The 23433-nt window shown below is 40.9% G+C and overlaps 1 protein-coding gene across 1 annotated transcript in view; it reads left to right on the top strand.

Annotated features, from left to right (window-relative positions):
- The first annotated feature begins 245 nt into the window (after positions 1–245).
- Positions 246–23433, top strand: part of cdh31 (cadherin 31) — a 36468-nt gene continuing 13280 nt past the window's right edge. Inside the window, exons 1-10 of the mRNA XM_080740485.1 lie at positions 246–518; positions 1431–1545; positions 16281–16372; positions 17264–17704; positions 19569–19715; positions 20886–21041; positions 21260–21407; positions 21583–21755; positions 22160–22288; positions 22668–22856. Of these exons, the coding sequence (XP_080596611.1) occupies positions 477–518; positions 1431–1545; positions 16281–16372; positions 17264–17704; positions 19569–19715; positions 20886–21041; positions 21260–21407; positions 21583–21755; positions 22160–22288; positions 22668–22856 (1632 nt within the window). The 5' untranslated portion in view covers positions 246–476. The remainder of the gene's footprint in view (positions 519–1430; positions 1546–16280; positions 16373–17263; positions 17705–19568; positions 19716–20885; positions 21042–21259; positions 21408–21582; positions 21756–22159; positions 22289–22667; positions 22857–23433) is intronic.

Here is a 23433-nt window from a genome sequence, read left to right on the forward strand (position 1 = left end):
GAGAGAGAGAGAGAGAGAGAGAGAGTCTCAGAGGAAGTTTATTATCACACACTTCATAGCAGGAAGAGATGAGAGTGGTGTGATTCTGGAATAGAGCTGAGCTGACTGACTTGTCAACTCAATTAATGACATATATTTCTGGAAGGAAGAATTTAGAAGTGACTGTCTTGTGCCCAAAGCTCTAGGGGGGATTTTTCCTCTCAGATGACATACTTCCTGTGTAAAAGCGTTGAGTCCAGCCTAGATGTCCTTATTTGGAGGCAGGGGGGGACGAGCTTCGGGGACACACCTGTGAGCTGACGTCACACAGAAACTACCTGCTGCAACTTGTTCTGCTCGTTTAGCGCCAGTGATCTCAACGAAACCAAGCCTGAGGAGTGAGGATCATCAGTTCAGATCATCCACAACTAAAAGGAGTAACGCTTGGATATTTTAAAAAGTTTATTACAAGGGAAAACAGGGGGATTTCCACTCAAATGGGGACCCCACGGATCGGCGTTCTGCTCGTCCTTTTTCAGGTGAGTTTATTCTTTCTGCTTTGTACAGAGAACTGTGTGACCAGAGGCGTCAATTGGGTATGGCAGCTGCCATACTTTGGCTACAGGGTCAAAAAAAATTACTTCAAAAATAAAATACAAATAAAATCATCATGCCTGTTGCTAAGGTATGGCAACATGACAAGACACCAGTCATGTTGCCATACCTTAGCTTTTGCTGAACTGACGCCACTGTGTCTGTGTGTGACCGCATTGCCGAATTGCCGACACAGAGATCTCCCAAATCACGGGATAAATGATATAAACATCAAACGAATACGCCGGTTAGCTGATCGCAATGTACATTTTTAATACATGGATCAATCTGTGCGACCATGTTCCGTGTTGGCATCATGGTCGCCATCGATTTCCCCCCCCCTGCTCAGGTCTTCGCCCTTTTTGGCTCGTATGATGACGTTGACGATACTAAAAGTCCAATTTCAGTTTAATTTAAATGTAAATATATGTATATGGTATGGTCGCTTACAATGTATTTTTTTATGATGGAAATCTCAAAATAATTAATTCTTAAACCCTGACTTAACAAAGATGACCTTGTTTTATTTTGTTCGCCCTGCTACTACTCCCTGCTTCGACGTGTGTTAACTCGAAAATAAATGTATTTACACGTTTTATTCATCAAACAATTGAAACGTGCGGGGGTTTTGTTGGTTGTTGTGGCTCTTGTTTGCTTTGCCAACGCCTTGTGAGATTGTTTGACGAGTCTCTCTTGAAAAATGGCCAATAGGTGACACATTTCCTGAGCAGGTGACATGCAAAGCTATCTGGTGTAGGACTTTAGTTTTTCTGTTTGTTTCGTTGAAAGATGTAATTCTGTGGTTTCATTCATTGCAGTAGACTTAAAGCAGACCTTTTTGTTTTCCCTTTCCCAAGACCCTGACTTTAGTGGTTGGTGTCACATCAGACTGTAAGCCTGGTTTCGAGGAGGATTTGCTGCTGTTCAAGGTGGACAGTGTGATACTGCCTAAAGACACAACCCTGGGCAAAGGTAAGACCACAACCAAACAACCAGGAAGTATTGAATAAAGCTGGACCTACTGGCAGAGCAGGGGCGTCACACAAGGGGAGGAAAGTGGGACTGAGTTACTAGGGCCCAAGGTGGTGGGGCCTTAATTATTTTATAATTTAGCTATTGAAAAATAGTGGGACTGAGTTATTAGGGCCCAAGGTGGAGGGGCCTTAATTATTTTATACTTTAGCTATTGAAAAATAGCCGTGAAAATGTGTGCAAATCTTTGAATATAGGCCTATGTACTTTTTAAGCGAACGTTTGTACTCAAATTTTGCTTCGGGGGGGTCCCTGGAACTAAATATTATTTTGAGATGGGAAACGTAGGTTTTTCAAAAGACCATAGAAGGATTTGACACACATTTCCACGATTTTTCAAGAATAGCAGACCTACAAGCTCACAGCGCGCGCTGGGAGCTTTATGTCTGCTATTTTTCAATGGTTAAAGCAGTAAAAGCACAACATAATGCGTTCCCAGTCAATGAATCCTTGTACCCAGGGCCCAGAAGTTGGTGCGACACCCCTGACTGGCAGGTGGAGCACTGGTCACCACACAGCAGGGAGCTGGGTGTGGGGCCTTTAGGAATGTTGTCCCTAATTTGAATGACAAAACATGTTTGTTTAATGATGGTCTCTATATCAGTGGGTATAAAACGTTTAAGGACCCCAATAACTTGGTTGAGTTAGAGTGGTAACAGGTCATCCAGACCATTTCTTTTTTACATTTTGGACAAGATGGTAGCATATAGACCAGTATCCATGCGATTTAAAGACCTGTAAGGGTCCATTTGGAACCCTGAGGGTCCACTTTGAGAACCACTGGTATGTTGAGTAACAGATTATTTGTCATTACTTATCTGGAATTAAACTTCAATGTCATTGATAGAACTCAAAAGGTGATTTTGTTTTGGTCCTTAAAGAATGGTGGAACTGGGGATGAAGTCCCCAACTAGGCTGCTCTACAGTTTTATATGTACGTTTAATTAAAATACAAGGCAATACGTGCCTTTTAGTTAAATACAAAATAAAATCAAGTGACTTAATTCAATTGAATTTGGAAATAAAAGTAAACTGTTGGACTATAGTTTGGGGAGAGCCCTGAAGTCATTAACACCCATCCACTCACCTCACACAGACACACATTCACCACACCACACAGCTTAGGATAGAATAACACTTTATTAATCCCTCAGGGGAGGGGGATTCGGGGAGTCACTGTCAGTCTATTTAGCAGTATCCCACCATTAGTGGTGACTCCTTTACCGCTGACCAGACGATCACATTATTGAGAACATTAGAAAACATGGTTTGGTCATATTGGTGCTGCTGGCTAAGGCTTATACACTAACACAGGTTCGTGGTTGTAATCTTAAACAGGCAATGCAATGAAGTCGAATCACAAGGATGTTCTTTTCAAACCACTTGTAATCGTTTTTAAAACTCGCATTTTAGGTGTGTATTATGACTTAAATTTCATCACATGTTTAAATAGTGCTGTGTGTAAACTATTATTATAATATAGTATAAAGGATTTATGCATTATTGTAGCTAATCATGTCATACCTCTGTATATCCTCCCTAACATCTAACTGATGTCTTGAGATGTAACGGACGGTCTCTCACTACTAGCAGTTCAGTTGATCAAGGCTGGATGTGAGTGTTAGAGACGAGCTGTTGTGTATTTTTACACTGTAAAAACCATGTCCATGATCATGTCCACACCCTTTGATTTTTGTAATTTATTTCGGTGCTATTTCCGCTATTTGTGTTCTCATTTGCAAACACATTTAGTCAGATTTAGGATTTGGTATAATTATTTCAAATACATTTTCAACATAGCCATAATTATAACCATATAAGATCAAACACATATTTAGGATGCATAGATTGTACACTGGGACTAATATTTGAGACCAACCGTTAGTCCCGAGACTACATGGAAAACCTTGAATCTTGAAACTACTATTAGTCCGATTATTGCCCTTAATTGCTCTTGGTTGTGCATAGGCATTAGGTTATAGATGGTTCTGTTTAGGTTCAGTATAAGGTTAAAATGGAGGTGTGTTGAGGCGGAACGGTAGAGCAGTGGTTCTCAACCTTTTCAGGCCGCGACCCCCAAAATAATCATCTTTTAACTGGGCATGTAGCATGTAGATCTACTATTTTCACAATTTCTGCCTCTAATATTTGACAATTGGGCCAATGTTTAATTTGTCATTTTAGATGTATTAAAATGTAAAAAATCCTTAAATTGTCACTTTAGATACCCTCTATACACTTAAACGTTATGTTGGTATCTTCACTGTTGAGTGAGAAAACAATGTTGCACATTAAGTTAATAATCTGGGGACCCCCCAAAATAATTTGGCAACCCCCCCCTGGGTTTCCCGACCCACATGTTGAGAACCACTGGGTTAGAGATGGTTGCGTGGTTTTGTGGTATATGATACAGAAGTGGGAGGGTGGTTAGTGGAAGTGGGAGGGTTGGTTAGCAGAAACTAATCGACAGCTATTGGAGGAGTGCCTCAAAGTAGGAGGTCATCTTGATGGGTTTGTTCCATGTCATTTTGTCAGATTCTAGAAAGAGCTTTAAGCAAGTGTTGGTAGGGGTTACTACTGGTTAGGCAAGGTACTTTTATTTGTAGCACATTTCAACAAAGCACTTTAATGTGCTTTACACAAACGTCACTCAAAGGGAACACTAATAAAATTATAAAATGATATTGGAATGCAAAATGCAGTGCAGAAGAGAGAAGAAGGGGGGGGGGTCAAACTGGTTAGTTCAGATTACATTTTACATACATACTTTTTTGTTCATTGCCATTAATTGCGCTTAATTTCACATCAGCTTCCCAGAAATGTTACCTTATCTAGCCTGCCCCTGCCCTGAAGATATTTCTTCATAACTGTAACAATATCATCATCATTATCAGAAGTGTTGGTTTAGTCATGTGGGTGGATGTTTCACACAGTCTGGTCTTGTCTGGGGGAGTCTGAGATTCGTCATTGTGAAGACAATTCAGACAGAATAAGTAAAACCTCTTTACGTGAGCAGAATCTGTATGGCCACAAACTGAAAAGAGACCACTTTAGGTTTGAGGAGTAAGTGTTGGGTTGGGCTTAATCATTTGTTTCATGAACCAACTGATGAATCAACTGAATGTCCTCACTTGTGTAGTAGGGAATCGGGATGGGACGATAAAGCGATATTATCGTTTATCGTGATAAAAAACACTCACGATAATCGTATCGTGGAGATTTAATTTATCGTGATATCGTCCTCCGTCATGCACTGGGTTCAGTTCACCTTGTATTTGCCGAGCTGCGTATGTAATACTTAAACCCTCTATAACTGGTGAAAGGTACTTAAAATATACGTACTTGATAGTCTTTTTTTCACTCCCTTTCAAATGTCTTTGCCAAAAAAATAGCAGATCTACAAGCTCACAAGGCGCGTTGCGACGCGTTGTGAGCTTATAGATCAGCTATTTTTTGGCAAATGTTCCGCACCAGCATAATGGATTTTGATTATCGCGATAATATCGTAAATCGGGATTTCTTTTGTCACAATAATCGTGATATGACATTTTCATATCGTCCCATCCCTATTGTGTAGTCATTTAAAAGTGTGTGTGGAAGGCCCGGCCTAGTGACTGTTTGTGGGGCATGTAGATACAGGCTCTGTAATCTGCCTGAAGATGTCAAACCGGTCCACCCACTTTTGAACAGCCACCTCGCTAAACAACTTGTCCACCATACTCGAGTGCGGGTAGAAGTGAAGCACACTTCAGTCAAGGGTTACAATGTAGCGTCAAATTAATGCGAACACAAGCCCTGCAGATCGTGTAAACCAGGGGTCCTCAACATTTTCAGGCCAAGGACCCCTTAGTTGAGCAGGGACCCCCACAACCTGTTCATAGATTCCATATCGTTTCATTGTTTGACAGCTCAATCATCAGTGTATTTTGGATTCATGTCAATTTGTGTTTTCAGATATTTAACCACTTGAATGGTCAATACCTAATAAACTTGACCTTTCACTCTGTACTTAGTCTGCTCTTTTTCCCCAATACGCCAAGGCTCTTTTTCCGAGGCAGCGTGAGCTTGTAGATCTGCTATATTTGGCTAAAGTTCTCAGAATATGGACGCTAGGGTCAAGTGGTTAATATAAAATCAAACCTCGGTTCGAAGTGGAGCGGTGAATTTGAGCAGCTGTACCCTATGTGAGTGAGTGAGTGAGTGTAAACTGTGCCTGTGAGTGAGTGGTGAGTGTGCCTGGCCTGCACAAAACAGCGCCCCTCCTTTAACTAGTGTGTTGTGTGTGGCCACTCAAGGTATTGCCAGGCTACGGACATGGCCAGCCAGCCACCCACCCAGCCAGCCAGCCACCCACATACCCACGGACATACCTGTCTATTGGGAGCGCTTTCACCGCTCCAAAAAAGGAGAAAAAAAGGTTTCTATCACACAAAGATTTGGAGGACCCCCTGTAGTAACTCTGAGGACCCCCTAGGGGTCCAGGACCCCCTGTTGAAGACCCATGGTGTAAACAATGCAACAATATTGTGTAAATGAAGTTAGGCAATTTTGAATTAACGTAAACAAGAATTGTATTTATTGAATGTGATGGTCGGTACATCAAATTGGAGGTAAAGATTATCTCTTGCTCTACACAAGGGTGAGTGTAGTGTATAGCCTACCGTAGCCCAACCACACTGTTAAATTAAGTGTGTGGTATATGTGTAACTGTGATATTGGGAGCTGTGAAATGGGTTAATCCTGAAATATTATTTGGTGCGAAGAGGTTCAGATCGCGGACGTGCCCCCATCTTGTCATCTATATCAGTGGTTCTCAACCTGTGGGCCCAAATTAAAAAAACATAGCGTTTAAGTGTGTAGAAGGTATCTGCACATTTCTAAAGTGACATTTTAAGGACTTGTTAATACCTCTAAAATGACAAATTGGCCAAATTGTCAAATGTTAAAGGCAGAAATTGTGAAAATAGACGATCTACATGCTCACAACGCTGCGAGGCGTTGTGAGCATGTAGATCGGCTATTTTCACAATAGAACCATGTTATACAAAATGTAATGCCTCAACTCTTAGCGCTCGTAAAGGGGTCCCCAGTTAAAATATGATTATTTTGGGGGTCGCGGCCTGACAAGTTTGAGAACCACTGATCTATATCAATGACTTCCCTTTTATACTGTGTAGTGTAGATCAACATTTCAGCTACTGTATAGTAGTTAAAAAGATCCCTAGTCTCTACCTCTGGAATAATACCTGTTTCTCTCTCTGATAACTCTCTCTTTACTTATACAATCCTTTTTTGTTATCACCTCTGTTGTATAGCTGCATATCCTAAGATGTTGTTAGAAACATTGTTGTTGGACCTGTGTCCTGCGCTCTGCTGGTCAGGAGAGAGAAGCATGAAGTGCTGCTTGATAATTAGCCTGACCTTGGATCGGATTACTGCAGCGCAACATAAGGGGGGAAATTATTTACCTGCACATGTCTTTCAGACTGCCAGCAGAGTTTCAGTACATCAAACCATACCTCCATGCATTTCCTCAGCCATTTGAAAGATAGGTAATTTAGTTTACCGTAAGTTATGCAACATTTGGGGTCTGTTCTTTAATACAGTGGTTCTCAACCTTTTCAGGCCGCAACCCCCAAAATAATCATATTTGAACAGGGGACCCCCCCACCCTGACGAGCACTACGAGTTGATGCATTACATTTTGTATATCACTGTTCTATTGTGAAAATAGACGATCTACATGGTCACAAGGCGTTGTGAGCATGTAGATCTGCTATTTTCACAATTTCTGCCTCTAATATTTGACAATTTGGCCAATGTTTAATTTGTCATTTCAGAGGTACCGGTATTAAAAAGTCCTTAAATTGTCACTTTAGAAATGTGATATACACTTGGTTTGTTTACTATTGAGTGACAAAACAGTGTTGCACATTAAGTTAATCATCTGGGAACCCCCCCCCCCCCCCCCCCCCAAATCATTTGGGGACCCCCTTGGGGGTCCCGACCTCCAGGTTGAGAACCACTGCTTTAATAGATAGATCTCTGAACAAATGTCATGGGTCCATTAGGGTTTGGGTCAGTCATTTTGGAAGAGCTCTGTGGTACAAAAGGGGAGTAGTTTATTTAAGCTGGAATCAACTTGCCATAACAGGCCTCTGTCGATCCTCTTAGCCATAAAGCTATGGAACAACACTGCATTCTCATACATTTCTAATGTCCCTCTTGATTTATCCCTTACTGTAAGTCCCTCCATAAAGTCTCACTACTTCCCCTTTTTCCTTCCCTAGTTTCATAGTAAACATTGCTACATAGTGGAAGCAAAACGAGGTTCCTCGTACCAGATCTGTGACCCACTGCCACAGTTACATTACAATGTTGTTGTCGTCAGCGAGTAAAAAATGCCAACCGATTTGAAGGAGTATGTCCTCCTCATCAATCAAGTTCATGTTGTTGAAAGATTTATCCCAGCACATATCATAGAAAGGTGACATGTAATAATGAATACAGATTTAGAATCACAAGATTACATACAGTAATACACTATGCATGCACCTTCACTTTCTGGGTTTATTACTGATCTTAATGTGTTTGAACAATCTGTAATGCTCCATTGTGCAATATGCATGTGCCAAAACAAGCCAGCTCTACACCTCACTTTCATATGCACCAACATGCTTTAGCAGCCACAGTCATCTTGCAACTTGACTAGATAACCGAGTAAACTCACCATGGCATACTGGCAAACATGGGTATGGGAGGGTGTGAGCAGATTATGTGGAGGTACAACAGATACGGGAGCAGTGGTAGAGCTGTTACAATTATGACATTTTACATGACAATTAATTGTCACTCAAATACTTGCGATTAACAATTTAATTGTGTTTTTCGAAAATTACATTTCTGTTTGGCTTTTAGGCTTTAGGCCAAGTTGCACATGGTATATGACACAACCTAAATATACAAAGAAATTACTGACATATTTGACATACTTATACTACTTATACTTAAAAAGAACATTGATAGTGGAACTAGCCGATCTACAAGCTCACAACGCGTCGCAATGCGACACGTTGTGAGCTTGTAGATCGGCTATTTCCACTATTTTTTACTTTAAAAAATATAATTTTCGATTATGACGATTATTAAAAATAATCGTGATTATGTCAAATAATTGCGATTAGACAATTATGTAATACTTGTGACAGACCTAAGCAGTGGCAACACAATATGTGGGGAGGAATTATTTGGCATGACTGCTAAATTGGGGAGAAATTGTCTATTTAAAAACGAGGTTCCCATTTAAACAGGAACACAGATCAAATCATTTGTTTGAACTAGTTGATAATCATGTGCTACATGCATTTGTTTGTCATTTAAAGAGCAGCCTGTGGTGTGCCTTGACAAACTTTAGTTTGCCTGAATACCTTGTTTTTGGTCAAAACATGTGCTTATTTAGGGGTGACCTGCGAGCATAGTGGTTTGGGCCCGTGACACACGCACACAATGCCCTGGTCAGCGAGTTTGGTTCTTGTCCGGTCAGACAGTTTGCTGGGTGTCATTGTCCTACTTTTCTCTCTCCACTGTCCGTTTCAAATGAAGACTTTAAAAAATGCCCCACATTGTTGCGTGTTCTTTGCGAGAGGACATTGATCAATGCAAGGTAGTGGACATACACTGGACCTTTATTTATAATGGGTTTGTCTATAAATGAACAGTTATTGGGCCATAGCTGAATGGTTCCCAGGTTTGAGTCCCACCCCAGGCAATGTGTTGTGCTCTCCCTGTGCCAGACACTTCACCAAACCATATTTGGAACCGTTTCCACGCTAGTCAGAAAAGCACCGAAAGAAAGGTGTTGTGAATTCCCTTAGAATCCCCCTGTCTGTGTACGAGCCAACGAATGGTGGAGAGTCCCAGCAGCGAGGAAACAAAAGTAAAACCAAAAGGGGAAAGATAAACCTCTGATTGTTGTCTGGAATTTAAGGAGAGGCTTAGGTTAAAGAGAAAAAAACCTTGGTCAAGGTGGTGGTGGTTCATCATTGAAGTTCACAACAATTTCCATGGAAAATTATGTATCTGTCCCAGTTTCTTACATTATCACCTGATGATGACGACAATCGTAAATGTCGACACATTTTCAGATGTTCAATCATGTTGGAAAATAGTGGAAATGGCAGATCTATGAGCTTGTAGCTCGGCTGTTTCCACACATTTTAAAATTTAGTTTTGAAGGTTTAACATGATAAATATGGCCTATTTTGGCTATAGTACATTATTTTCATTCTTGGTACCAGTCATTGTCATTTATTTGTATATTTAAATATTTGTCATATCTGCCCTGTGCAATTCTGTTTGTCTACAAAGCCTATAAAGGCAAACAGAAACCTAATCTTTATTTACGTTCCAACGTTCAATGCCAAAAAACACAATTATATCATTAACCGCGATAATTTTTTATCACAATTAATCAACTGCAGTCAACTAAAATGTCATGCTTGATGCCCTTGCCAATTTACAATTTGGGCATTTAGCAGACGCTCTTAATTCAGAGCGACCTACAATAAGTAAGATAAAACATCAACATCAAATGCATAGAAATAGTTTTATTTCAGAAAAAAACATAGTTAGACCAAGCACCTATTCAGTAAAAACTATAATAAAATATAAAGAAACACTATCTAAATGACATGTATGGTCGTCGAGGGTAGGAGTCTGAAGAGCACCGTCTGGGGAGTTTATTCCACTGTTTGGGGGCCAGGAGAGCGAAGAGACTAGGACAAGTGGATCGTTGTCCTTGGTTCAAGCGAGGGTTCTGTCATTATCCCTGCGTTAGCTGATCTGAGTGAACAGGTTGTAGCTTGTCTGGTTGGATCAGGCTTTGAAGGTATGGAGGTGCCATACATTTGGTGGCTTTGAAGGCCAGCAACGGGGAGCCAGTGGAGGGAGACGTGACACTTTTGGCCGGTGGGTGATTTGTCTGTAAATGTTACTCTTTGGCACTGAAGAAGTCATGTGGAAATGGTGACTTTCTGCTCGGATCTAGAGGGCTTCCTGTTTTCTCGGTTTAAATCATGTGACCTATAATGTGACAGTGGAGTGTGACGGCCTGGTGCATGACAGAGGAGGCTGATGGCACATGTCTTTGTTATGTTGGCCTGCCCTTCGGTATGCAGCGGTAACCTTTTAGGCAAAGCAAGTTTTTGTATTGAATTGTATTTTATACACGGAACGTAAGTGCTTTACACAAAACATGAGCATTAACAAACTCCAAGACAATATTACAAAATATTGTAATATTCTTTTCTTTTCTTTTCTTTTTTTTAAAAAGATATATTGATTTCATTATGGGCACACCACTTTCTAGGTAACCTCAAGGCAATGTTGACTTGTGCCTTCAAACATTGTGATTTTTTTTTTTCTTTTTTTTTTTTAGAAGAAAATCTACGAGCTCACAATGTATTGTTGCTGTGAGCTTCTATTTTTTTTGTTCTCATGGGGTACTTGGCTTAACATATTTTCAGCAGGGGGTCTTTGGCCGGATATATATGTATTTGGGTGTTCAAATGAGAACAGTCTGTTACAGTCTAGGCTAGCCTACCATACTACCAGAGGTGCTCTAGTGAACTATGAATTAATGTATGGCAAAGTTGGCACATAAGCAGGTGTGAGCAAATAATAATTTACAGGAACATAGTAATTATTGTGTGCTTGACGAGACTGACGCCCAGAACCCTCTGCATGCACCTCAGGGTGATGGGGGCTCGGCTGCAGCAGCTCACATGCATCCACAGAGGCAGCATTTCTGCTGTGGCGTGGAACATAATGGCTTTGTATTTTGTTAAGATGGGGGAAAAAAGGTTAAAAGGAATAGAGTAGGCAGTATTCACCTAGCCTGGCTTGGCCAGACTATATACTAATGCAGCTAACTAACACCTTGTTTTAACATGGGTGGATTGTTTAGCTGTGCTAGGCTAGTATTCACCCTTGTAATCAGGGGCGTCACAAGGGGAGGGAAAGTGGGACTGAGTTACTAGGGCCCAAAGTGGAGGGGCCTTAATTATTTTATACTTTAGCTATTGAAAAATAGCAGATATGCAAGCTCACAGGGGTGCCGCGCTGCAAGCTTTAGATCTGCTATTTTTTTAAAGTCGTGAAAATCTAAGCAAATCTTTGAATATAATGTATTTTTAAAGCGAACGTTTGTAACTCAAATTTTGCTTCTGGGGGGTCCCTGGAACTAAATATTTTGAGATGGGGGGTCCGTGGCCAAATACATGTAATTTTGGGGATCCCTCACATGAAAAGGTTTGAGCACCACTGACATAGAAACATTGAAATATTCAAATTTTCACTTTTTTTTCAAAAATAGCAGATCTACAAGCTCGGAGCGCGGCACTCGGAGTGCGGCACTCGGAGCGCGGCACTCGGTGCCGCGCTGTGAGCTTGACTGTATATCTGCTATTTTTCAGTAGGCCTAGTTAAAGCACAAAATAATGTGTAATAATGCGTTCCCACTATGAAGACCATACATGGGGGGCCCGAAGTGAATCCTTGTCCCTAGGGCCCAGAATTTGGTGCGACATCCCTGCGTGGATCATTGGCTTTGTATTTTGTTAAGATGGGGGGGAAAAAGGTTAAAAGGAACAGAGTAGGCAATATTCACCCTTGTAAGTCGTGGCCAAATACATCCGTGGCCAAATACATATCATTTTGGGGGTCCATCAAAAAGTTTGAGCACCACTGACATAGAAACAGAAGGATTTGAAATATTCAAAGACTTCAAAAACCTCAAAAATAGCAGATCTACAAGCTCGCAGCGCGCTGTGAGCTTGTATATCTGCTATTTTTCAATAGTTAAAAGCATTTGGTGCGACACCCCTGAATGCAGTGTAGTGATAGAGGAGGGATGCCAGTAGTGATGGATTCTAAACATAAAACTATTTTGATCAAAAACTGACTAGAGCGCTACTAAAACAACATAATAATAATGCACTATAAGCTCAGTTCGGGTGGAGGGGTTCCTCCTGCTGTGCATTGATCAGTTGTTCAATGAAGATCATCAGCATATTGATTCATTGGTGCCTCCTTAACATTCTTAATCATCTTAATTCAAAGAATTCTCTCTTTGTTGCGTCATTCTGGGTGTGTGACCCAAGCTGTTAGACCTGTCAGCTCACCAGTTGAGTCAGTTTGACCTCGTGCACTCTATTGTTTGTTGACTTCCTCAAACAGAGCCGTGATATTATCAGAAATGGTGGCTGTTATGGTGACTCACATGGCAGCCTTTGGCAGTTGAAAATGAAATCTCACTTTCTGGCATCTACTTGATATCAGTATATTAGGGTGACCATATTTTCAGCCGCTCAAACCGGGACGCGAACCCCTGTTGCCTAAAACCGGGACCCTCAAAGCAATGCGCACGCTACCGCGCACGCGCGTGCCCATTCTCTAGCGTTCGTGCACGCGCACATACACACGGCAGGGTTGCATACAGGCAGTGAGGATTGACAAACAGCCATCAGCGTTGAATTCAGACACGCAATGAATTTGTTCATGTTTTCTGATTGGTTAGGTGGACATGTTTTCATGAAAAGAACATGATAATATCTATGCAACCACTGAAAACAGCTGCTATTATTTTAATTCTGCCGAAAAACTGGACAATTTTGTAGTGAATGTTGAAAACCGGGACATATTTTAGTGTTTTAGAGATATTTGTCGGGACACTGGGACACGCAGCTTGGGACACGCAGCTTGAAAACGGGACAGTCCCAGCCAAACCGGGACGTCTGGTCACCCTACAGTATATGGCAGTGTTAATATTGTTAGACCATATAGATATACTGTATATTGTAAAAGATTGAGGCTTGCAATTTTCTATTACTACAGGCACAAAATGTGTGAAAAGTTAGGATAATTTAAAGTGCCATATTCTAATGGGGCCTCATAGATGACATTTGTTAGATGTAACACAGTTCCAAGCTGCTCTCCTGGCTGTCCCTGTCAGGAATGAGTGAATGAAAATGAATGTGTGTAACCTGATCCTACAGAGAGTGCTCTTCAGCTGATGGTAATCTTGTCCCCACCCCAAGCAAGCCATAGCCTGAGTCAGTCTGCATACTTGATGGCTTGTCTTGGTTTGAATCACAACAGCATTAGTACAGTGTTGTTGCACACAACTATGCCATATGCCAACTATATTGTAACTGGATTCTTTTGAAATGATCTTCCCAAGCAGATGAAATTCCTGACCAGTTAGGCATGAGACATACATATTTAATGTGCACTGTCTTCATGCTAAATAATTGTTCTTTGTAGTACTCATTCGTTTGAAGCTGGCAAACTAGAAGGTATGCTAATTTGAAAGGAATCTCTTCTGAATCATGCCTATGTTGTTCAACAGATAATGGCTGAATATAAGGCTTTTTATGATGATGACTTTATTGACAGGGTAAACTGTCACCAACACGGAACATACTAGCCAACAATAAAACAAAGAACACTCTGCATACAACAATGTGTTAATTCGCCCTCTCTAGTAAGGGGATATTAGCAGAGGCATGTAGACAAACACTGGTTACGTGAGCAAAAGAAATTGAACTCAATTCAATGTGGAGGAAGCATTTACTTCCATTAATAGATATGATATGACCAACAATTGAGAAAGGTTTGGGAAAACAGCTGTCTACTGTTACCCATGTTCAAAGCTATGGTTACTGGATACTTCCACCACAAAAAATACCGTTGTAAACCATATTGTCCAGCATGTGCAGAATATAGATTTTTTTTTTTTTAAGTTTTCATTTAGTTTAATAGTAATTCTCATATTCATATGAATTACATTGTTCGGTATATTCCCTGCTTAACATAAAAGCCACATTAATAGGAATGAGAATAACCTACTGTTATGTTTCTTTCATTATTTGAGGATGGTGGTTAAACTGGGCCATTGTTGGCATAAGCCCCTTTTCGACTGCAGCTTGAGCACCACACCACACCACACCACACCACACCGCACCACATAAAAATATCTACATTTTCCATTACACAAAAGTACCCCTACTGGTAAGAAACAAATTGACCCTTTTAACTGTGATTATAATACAATATAAATTTGCATTACAACTATCCTAAATTATAATACACTATAATGGATTACAACTGTGATTATAATACACTATAAAGTATGAATGTATTACTATGATAATTATAATACACTATAATAGATTATAATAGTGGTTATAACACAATAGAATCTATTATCATGTATTACAACGATATCCTGGTGGTCTAAATGAAAAATCAGTGAGTGATCAGTCATTATTAAGTGTTTGGCCCTGTTTGGCCTAGCTCAGTCCTACTCTAGATTGGATACTTTTTAGTACCACGTTTAGTACCACTTTCACACCACTCTACCCAGGTCCTTGTAGTGGAAAACCTGTCACAAGTGGGCGGTGTGGAGTGGTGTGGTGTTGGGCCAGTGGAAAAGGGGCTTAGAGAGGTTTCCCAAGGGTTTCAACGCCAGAAGGGAGATAAAGCCCAGGAGCTCCCTAAGCCAGGGTTTCCCCAAAGTGGGTGCCGTGGCAGCCTAGAGTGCCGTGGTGGTGCCAGTCCAGGGGTGCCTCAGAATAATCTGATAATATTTGGAATTCATCAATATCACTACGTTTAACCACTTAGTCCCTTTATGCTTAGTAAAACAGACCTGATTTGCACTTGAGGAGTTCTTTCCACCCCAACTGTCTTCACCAAAAATGGCAGATCTACAAGCTCACAACGTGTCTGTTAGTTATTTTCAGTCAGTTCTGATGGAAAACAGATATTTCAAAGTGACATACTGTATCTTAGGGAGAAAGATTTCCATAGGTACGTAGCCTAATATGAAATAAGATTCTAATGATTAACTGTGTAATTCGAATGATTCAATTCCAGGCTGAGGAACTTCAGGAAGGGTTAGGGTTTAGAAAATCTAAATTCAGGCCTTGTTAATTCTTCATTCCAGAGGATTGGCTTGTCTCTTCTTGAGGCTGTTGTTGGCTATGCTTCCATTTGATCAGCGTTCTGTTTCAAATGTACTGTATCTCTTGGTGCTTATTTATTTATGATCAGTGTTCTAATCTAATTCACCTTTTAATTTATTTGTGCTGAAGAACCTTTACACACTTATAGAAGACTTTATCAGCAGCGTCTAGCAGATTACCAAGCGTGTTTAGAAAGGGAGCGCTCGTTTTATGGTTAGATGTCACAGTTATTGTCCACGACATTCAGTTATTGTCCACGACATTCAGTTATTGTCCACGACATTGCAAGCGGCGCGAAGGCCAGCGGACCTTGGTCCTGCTCTTCGCGGCCGGCGGAGCGCCACGCGAGTTACGAAGCCGTGGTGAATGCAATCGTTATATTTATGGCCTGGGCAATCCCACGATAAACGCATTCTATTCACCTCCTCTGCGCGGTCCAAGTGACTACAATGGAGCGCTCCCTACCTCCGGTTCAGCCAATCACAGGGGGCTCGGGGGGGACAGGAACTTGTACAAGCTTGGGTATCCGCTAGACGCTTATCAGCACCTGTAAACGAAGTCCTGTGAATAAGTTCCACAACCTCCACATTACTATATCTGTAAAATGGTTTCACATTCATGACAACCCTGTTTTCTTTCTCTCTTTTCCAGTGGGCTTTAATAACTGCTCTGGCCGTTTTGTACTTACGCATCTCAACTGCAGCAACACACATTTCCAAGTAGGCAGTGATGGCATATTGAAGGTGAGTACTCTGGCATACACAAGTCTTAGAACAGAGTCAGGCCACATGTCAGGTCCTGGATCAAGACCAATCAAGACTTGGGCATTTTATACATTGCTTTGTACAGTTGTTACTCATACCCCTGATTTTATGTTGCAGCTTGGTCACTAAGCAAACATTTGAATTACTAGGCAGTGCACATACCTAGTTTTGAAATGTTTGCTTAGTGACCATGCTGCAACAAAATCAGGGGTATGAGTAATTGTACCAGATAATCAGAAAATAATAAATATAATCAGGAAAACCAATTGGAACAGGTGGGGCTGAAAATGGTAGTGGGAAAGATGGTCAAAGACAGACTGCCTAGTAACTGAGTGTTACTAGGCATAGCACAAACTAATCTCTGTATAAGGAAGTGTACAGAATAGTGTGTGGAATAATGTAATGCCATGTACTGTCTGCAGAAATGTGTATAATATGTGCAGATCCAGAATATTTCAGTTTCAGTATGTGAAGATTTATGCGCATCTATGTAATTAGCATGTCATCTACTGATGGATAGATCATAAAAATACTTTTAGTGTTCCTACTATATTTTGTCCAAAAAATATCATCACTGTCGGGCAGAAACCTTGTATCTCCAAGTTTCAAATGTGTAAGTTTTTTTCGCAAAGTAAAGCCCTGCTTCTTCATACAAGGCCGTCGCACAAAAGTAGTGAAAACAGCAGATCTACAAGCACACAACGCCTCGCACCGCGAGGCGTTGTGTGCTTGTAGATCGGCTGTTTTCACTAGTTTAGTTCATTTTTAAAATGATAAATACAAAACAAACGGTTTTGGACATACAAGGTTTCCACCTGACAACGACGATATATATATATGCCTAACTTTTAACTTTTTTTGCATGAACAGATGAACGGACCTTTGACTCTGCGTGGAGGCTACAAGAACTTCCTGGTCCAGGCCTGGGACATCCAAGGACAGAACATCACCGTGCCCGCCTGTGTGCTGTACGAGCCTGCCCGGCGTCACCACGGCCACGGTCACCAGAAGCACGGTCACAAGAAGCATGGAAACCACCACGGCCACCGTGGTGGCCACAGTCACAGTCGCCATCAGCGAAAACACAACCACCACAATCCTCACAACCACCACAATCACGACCATCATAATAACCACAATCACAACCATCCTAATCACCACAATCGCAACCATCGTCACCAAGGACGCGATCAGCACCACATCAATAAGACAGACTTTGTCAACCGCCGTCAGCAGCAACACAGCATCGAGATGGACTCCGCCAAGCAACAAAAGCAGCACAGCACCGAGGTCGTCCATCAGAGTATGGAGGTATGGAGACTGAGCATTTTTGGATGGGGGCGTGAACTATGAAGTTAATGACATCTCTCGTTATTATTTTATGCTTTAACTATTGAAAAATAGCAGATTTACAAGCTCACAGAGTGGCTGCGAGCTTGTAGATCTGCTATTTTTGAAAATTCGTGAACATTAGAATTTTGACCCGATTTTGACCCGATTTTATAAGTGTCTTTTGAATCCTTCTAAGGTTTTTTGAAAAACCTAGGTTTCTATGTCAGCGGTGCTCAAACGTTTTCATGTGAAGGACCCCCAAAATGATAAGTATTTGGCCATGGACCCCCATCTCAAAATATTTAGTTCCAGGAACCACCCAGAAGCAACATTTTTGTGTTAACAAATGTTCGCTTAAAAATACATATGTGACCCAGCATAGCAGAGGGGCAGTCATTTCGGAAAGCACAGCTTTAGACCAGCCCTGAAATTACTTTTTTTTTTTTTTCCCTAAAATGTGATAAAGCCACAAAAGCCTTTCATAAATATCAGGCTACATTTCACTTAAACGCCAGAGCTTAACTCTGCATGTAAATAAGACTTTTTTAAATTAATGTGAAGAGAAACCTCACATTTTGCAGGTTACATTTCATCTAAAAGGCTGAATTTCTCAGATCTAGTATTTCTGCATGGCATAACTCTATAAGCCATATCTACAAAACTGTTGGGTCAATCTTCACAACCAATATATCATTTTGTATGATTCCCAGCTTTCAAATGGAATGAAAAAATGAAAATGACTAGCCCTCAGCTGTGTTCGGACACATAATATGTGTCTATTCAAAGATTTGCACACATCTTCACGACTTTTTCAAAAATAGCAAATCTACAAGCTTGAGTGCCGCGCTGTGAGCTTGTAGATCTGTGTGTATCTTTCAATAGTTAAAGCATTAAATGATTCTATGCCTAAATGGATTAAAGAGAAGCAAATTTACTCGTGTGGCTGTTGGGATCCTGTAACGTGGCTAGCCTGGCTGTGACATCAATAATCTATGAAATCAGTCTTCTGTGACACATCTATGACGTATGACTCAACATTTGGTCACCGTTTGAGCCCGATCAAAACCCCCATTGACTTCCATTACAAACAACATGCCCACCTTCCCACATATTAAAAGTCAGAATACCAAATAGATAAAGAAAAGCTAGCTGCTATAATTGGATTAATCACAAGTGATGGAATTAAATGCATCTTGGGTGATCAGTCCCTGGTCCTCGTTAATAATGAGGATAATAATGAACAGTGTTAAATATGTATTTTTGTATTCTCTGATTCTGTTATTTAATTAATCGGTATCGGCGCGATATTCAAAAAGCTCTGATTATTTCAGTCAATTATTTATTGATTGCTTCTGTGTCAAAATGTTGCGCTTCTGTGCGCTAAAATGTAAATGTTAACACAAATCTTTTCCAAATTAGCCAACAATAGAAAAAGATTTATAGTGGGATCGATGGAACCCATGTTTAATCACTAAACATGGGTACAAAATTTCCCCTGAGATATTGTTGTCCTTGTGTGCCTTTTTGTTAATGATAAATTGGTCTTAAAATCTGACTTTCCTAGACCTGCAGATACCCTGTTACATGTATTCTTCAGAATTGGCAACATTATTATTATTATTACTATTAAATACAATGAGATCATATCGATATTGGCAATAATTGGTTATCGGCCATAACACCGATTAATTATATCGGTATCGGCCAGAATTTTGATATCGCACACCACTAGTGTTGACTGTATAACACATATGCTATATTTATAAAAAAGAATAGGTTCATTAATATTTAAAGAATATTATGCCTCTAAAACAGGAGAACTTAACTCTGTATTTTTCTCCAGGCTGCTGCAGCCAATCCTGGTCTTGTTGTCCTGCATTTCCCCTCCAAGTCCACTAAAGGCCTGAGGAGACAGAAAAGAGCATGGGTCATCCCTCCTATCAACTTTGCGGAGAACGACCGTGGACCCTTCCCCAAACCTATGGTCCAGGTGAGATCAGGTTATGCTTTGCATGTTCAAAGCAGTGTTTCTCAACCACTGTGCCTGGGGACCTTTGGTGTGCCCCCGAGAAGGGTCAAGTGTGCCCTTTTGAAACTGCTTGAAAGCCAGTATTGTATTTATCATTTTAAAAACGATTTAAACTAGTGAAAACAGCCGATCTACAAGCACACAACTTCTCGTGGTGCAAGGCGTTGTGTGCTTGTAGATCTGCTGTTTTCACTACTGTTGTGCGACAGCCTTGTATGATGAAGCAGGGCTTTACTTTGCGAAGAAACGTAAAAATGTTAGGTTTCTTCCCGACACTGGCGACAGTGACGATATTTACACCCCCGTATTATGTTGGTGTGCCCATGGATTCTTGGGACATGAAAAGTGTGCCCATGCAGAAAAAAAGGTTGAGAAACACTGGTTTAAAGGACGACATTTGTTTCCTTTGTAATTACTCAGTCAATCAAGGGTGAAGATGACATTCCTGTCAATTCTTCCACTGTTGAGCGCACATAGTTGAGACACTATGCTGTACAGCTGTAAAACTACTACTGAGAAATGAAATCAGATGGTGCAAACCTGGACATAACATAATGAAGTATCGAATCTTCATCCTTTAAACCAGGGGTTCCCACACCTTTTTTGTCTCAGGGCACCCCATAAATATTTGTTTAATCCGAGGCACCCCTACATTATAATGTTCACTCCCAGCACCTTACTGTATATTTATAGCATATCTGCGTTGTCGGGTGGAAACCTTGTATATCCAAAACCGTTCATTTTGTATTTATCATCTATAAAATGTACTAAACTAGTGAGGCGTTGTGTGCTTGTAGATCGGCTGTTTTCACTAGTTTTGTGTGACAGGTTTCTGCCTGACAGTAATGATATTTTAGTGATTATGTTGCGAGGAAAACGTTGAGATACTAGCCATTTTGGTTAGAATTGACTGAAAATAACTTTGTACTTCAAGTTTTAAATGATACAAAATATTTTTTCAAGTGTCCAAATAAATTCCAAATATTATCAAATGATCTCACAGCACCCCTGGACTGCCGTTGCGGCACCCCAAGGTGCCCCGTCACCCACTTTGAAAACCCCTGCTTTAAACTAAATAGCCTGTGTGTACTGGTACATGTTCAAGTTTCTATTCTACTTTGTTCTTTGCAGATTCGTTCAGATGGCGGTGACGAGATGCCAATGCTGTACAGCATTACTGGGAACGGAGCAGACCAGCCCCCTGTTGGCCTTTTCACCATAGATAAAAATTCCGGCTGGTTGTTTGTTACTCAGCCCTTGGACAGAGAGGAAAAACCCTTTTACTCGGTAGGAAATGTGTGCGTGTGATGAGGATCCCACACTCTAATCTCATCATGGGATTAAGTGTTTTTAAATGCTGTGCTAATTTGAATTTGTGTGTACATGCATGCATCATAACTTATTTCTTAGAGCGATAGCAGTTTATTTTCCCCTTTGCTGTCTGGAATTAGGTGGCTAATTAATTAATGAATGTGTTTTCTGTTCTAATATGTTTGTTTCTACAGCTCCAAGCCCATGCGGTGTTTGCGCAATCAGGAAAGCTTGGTGAGGATCCAATGGACATCAATGTGATTGTCATCGACCAGAATGACAACAAACCTGTTTTCACCCAAGACACCTACCTGGGACAGGTCCCTGAGGCCTCACCTCTTGGTAAGATAACATACATTTGTAGTTTTACCATGAAGACATGTTTGGTCTTTCACTGCATCCAGTTCATAAACTAACACTTAAGTTCTGCTGGTATCTGTCTGCTTCATTGGTTTGTCTGTCACACTGCAGTGTGAGGGCCATTGTAAAGACTGTCTCTCCTTGTCTATTTCTGCAGGCTTTGTGGTGTGTACAGTGAATGCTACAGATGCAGATGCGCCAGCCAATGACAATTCAGATATCCGCTACAGCATTCTGAATCAGGAGCCAAAGACTCCTGCTGATAACCTGTTTGCGATCAACCCAGTCAGTGGAGCCATCAGAGTCGATGCAGGTGGTTTGGACCGAGAGGTAAGCTGTGATTCCATTGATTAAACATTTGGGCCATCATTCCTTCAGTTAAATAAATTCCCCCAAAAATATTTATAGTAGACTTGTCTCCATCTCTGAATATCAAAATTGGTAAGCAGGCGAGATGAAAAACAGATGCCTGTTGTCCATTTTTGTAAGTAAATAAGTAAATATGGGAGAGCTGTGTTGTAATAATACCTTCAACTCTTGAACTGTGTATATATACATATGTTGCAAGAAGAAATGTGTATTTCTGCAAAATGTCTAGATCCTTAAATAGGCTAAACTCTGTGTGTGTGTGTGTGTGTGTGTGTGTGTGTGTGTGTGTGTGTGTGTGTGTGTGTGTGTGTGTGTGTGTGTGTGTGTGTGTGTGTGTGTGTGTGTGTGCGTGTGCGTGCCAACAGAAATTCCCAAAGTACACTCTGGAAATACAAGCAGCAGATATGAGGGGAGACGGGTTGAGCGGAAGAACAAAAGTTATCCTTACAGTCACAGACAGCAACGACAATGCGCCCGCTTTTCAGAAGCCAATGGTAAGTATATATGGCAAATATGGTTGACGTAAAGGAGGCACAAATACTGTACATGTTTTGAGGTGTAGAATTTCTGTAGAGAGCCACGTTATCCTGAAAATTAAGAATGTAGGCATGTTATGTGGTAAAGGTAACTGTATATGTACAGTACAGTACAGTACTTGCTGTTGGACGTTTCCTGGCACAATCTCCACTTTATTCTCAAACCAAACATAAAATATACTTGGTGTGTAATAAGGACATCAAATATGAAATGCCACAAGTGGACAAGATTTAGGCTGACATTAGAATATAAAGTGTGACATACACTATGCTAGCGGATTACTATTCGTATGTACACTCACTCTTACTCGACACGTGCCTGTGCTCTCTCTCCTAGTATGAGGCGATGGTCCCAGAAAACAAAGTGGGAGCTGTGGTTGTTAAGATGGCCGTGACGGATGGCGACGAGCCCCACACCCCAGCCTGGAACGCCAAGTTCACCATCGTTGACGGTGACCGCGCTGGACTGTTCTCTGTGGAAACCTCCCCCGTTAACAACCAGGAAGGAATCATCAAGACGGCTAAGGTAGAAAGCTGACCACTCAGTTCAGATTTTTGACTTTGAAGTCCTAGTTGTTATTGATCCCATTAATGGTACACTACAGCAGATATTTCATGGTATGTCCTTTTGTTATGATCACTGCTGACTGCAGTTTGTTAAAATAATACACAGATAAGTGCAAACCAACCCCATCCACTGAAGGCTAAAATGCGTTGGAACCAGGGGCATAGTTCCGCCGATTTAAAATGACTCCAATACGGAACTAAAACTTCCTATGATTGGCCGCTAGTTGCGCTGTTTTCCCCCCCGGCCGGTCGCAAAAAGAATTGTTCTCCATTATTGGACCCCATTAATTTTTCCCCTTTCGTTTTCTAACCTTAATTAACATTTTCATGAACTTTATGGTTCCTATCGCTAGTTAAAAATTGCCTTTCAATCACGATATGCGTTTTGTGAAAATAAGGTCCCATTTATGTTAAAATTGATGATAAAGTTGCAGGGGGCGTGGCCAACTAAACTGATACCTGCCGGCTGTGTTCTTCTTCGTGTGCTGTATTTCGGGAGGCTCCGACCACATTCTCCCATGTATCCCTGCGGTTGC

Source organism: Nannobrachium achirus, assembly GCF_963921795.1.
Source record: "Nannobrachium achirus genome assembly, chromosome: 13".
NCBI lineage: Eukaryota > Metazoa > Chordata > Actinopteri > Myctophiformes > Myctophidae > Nannobrachium > Nannobrachium achirus.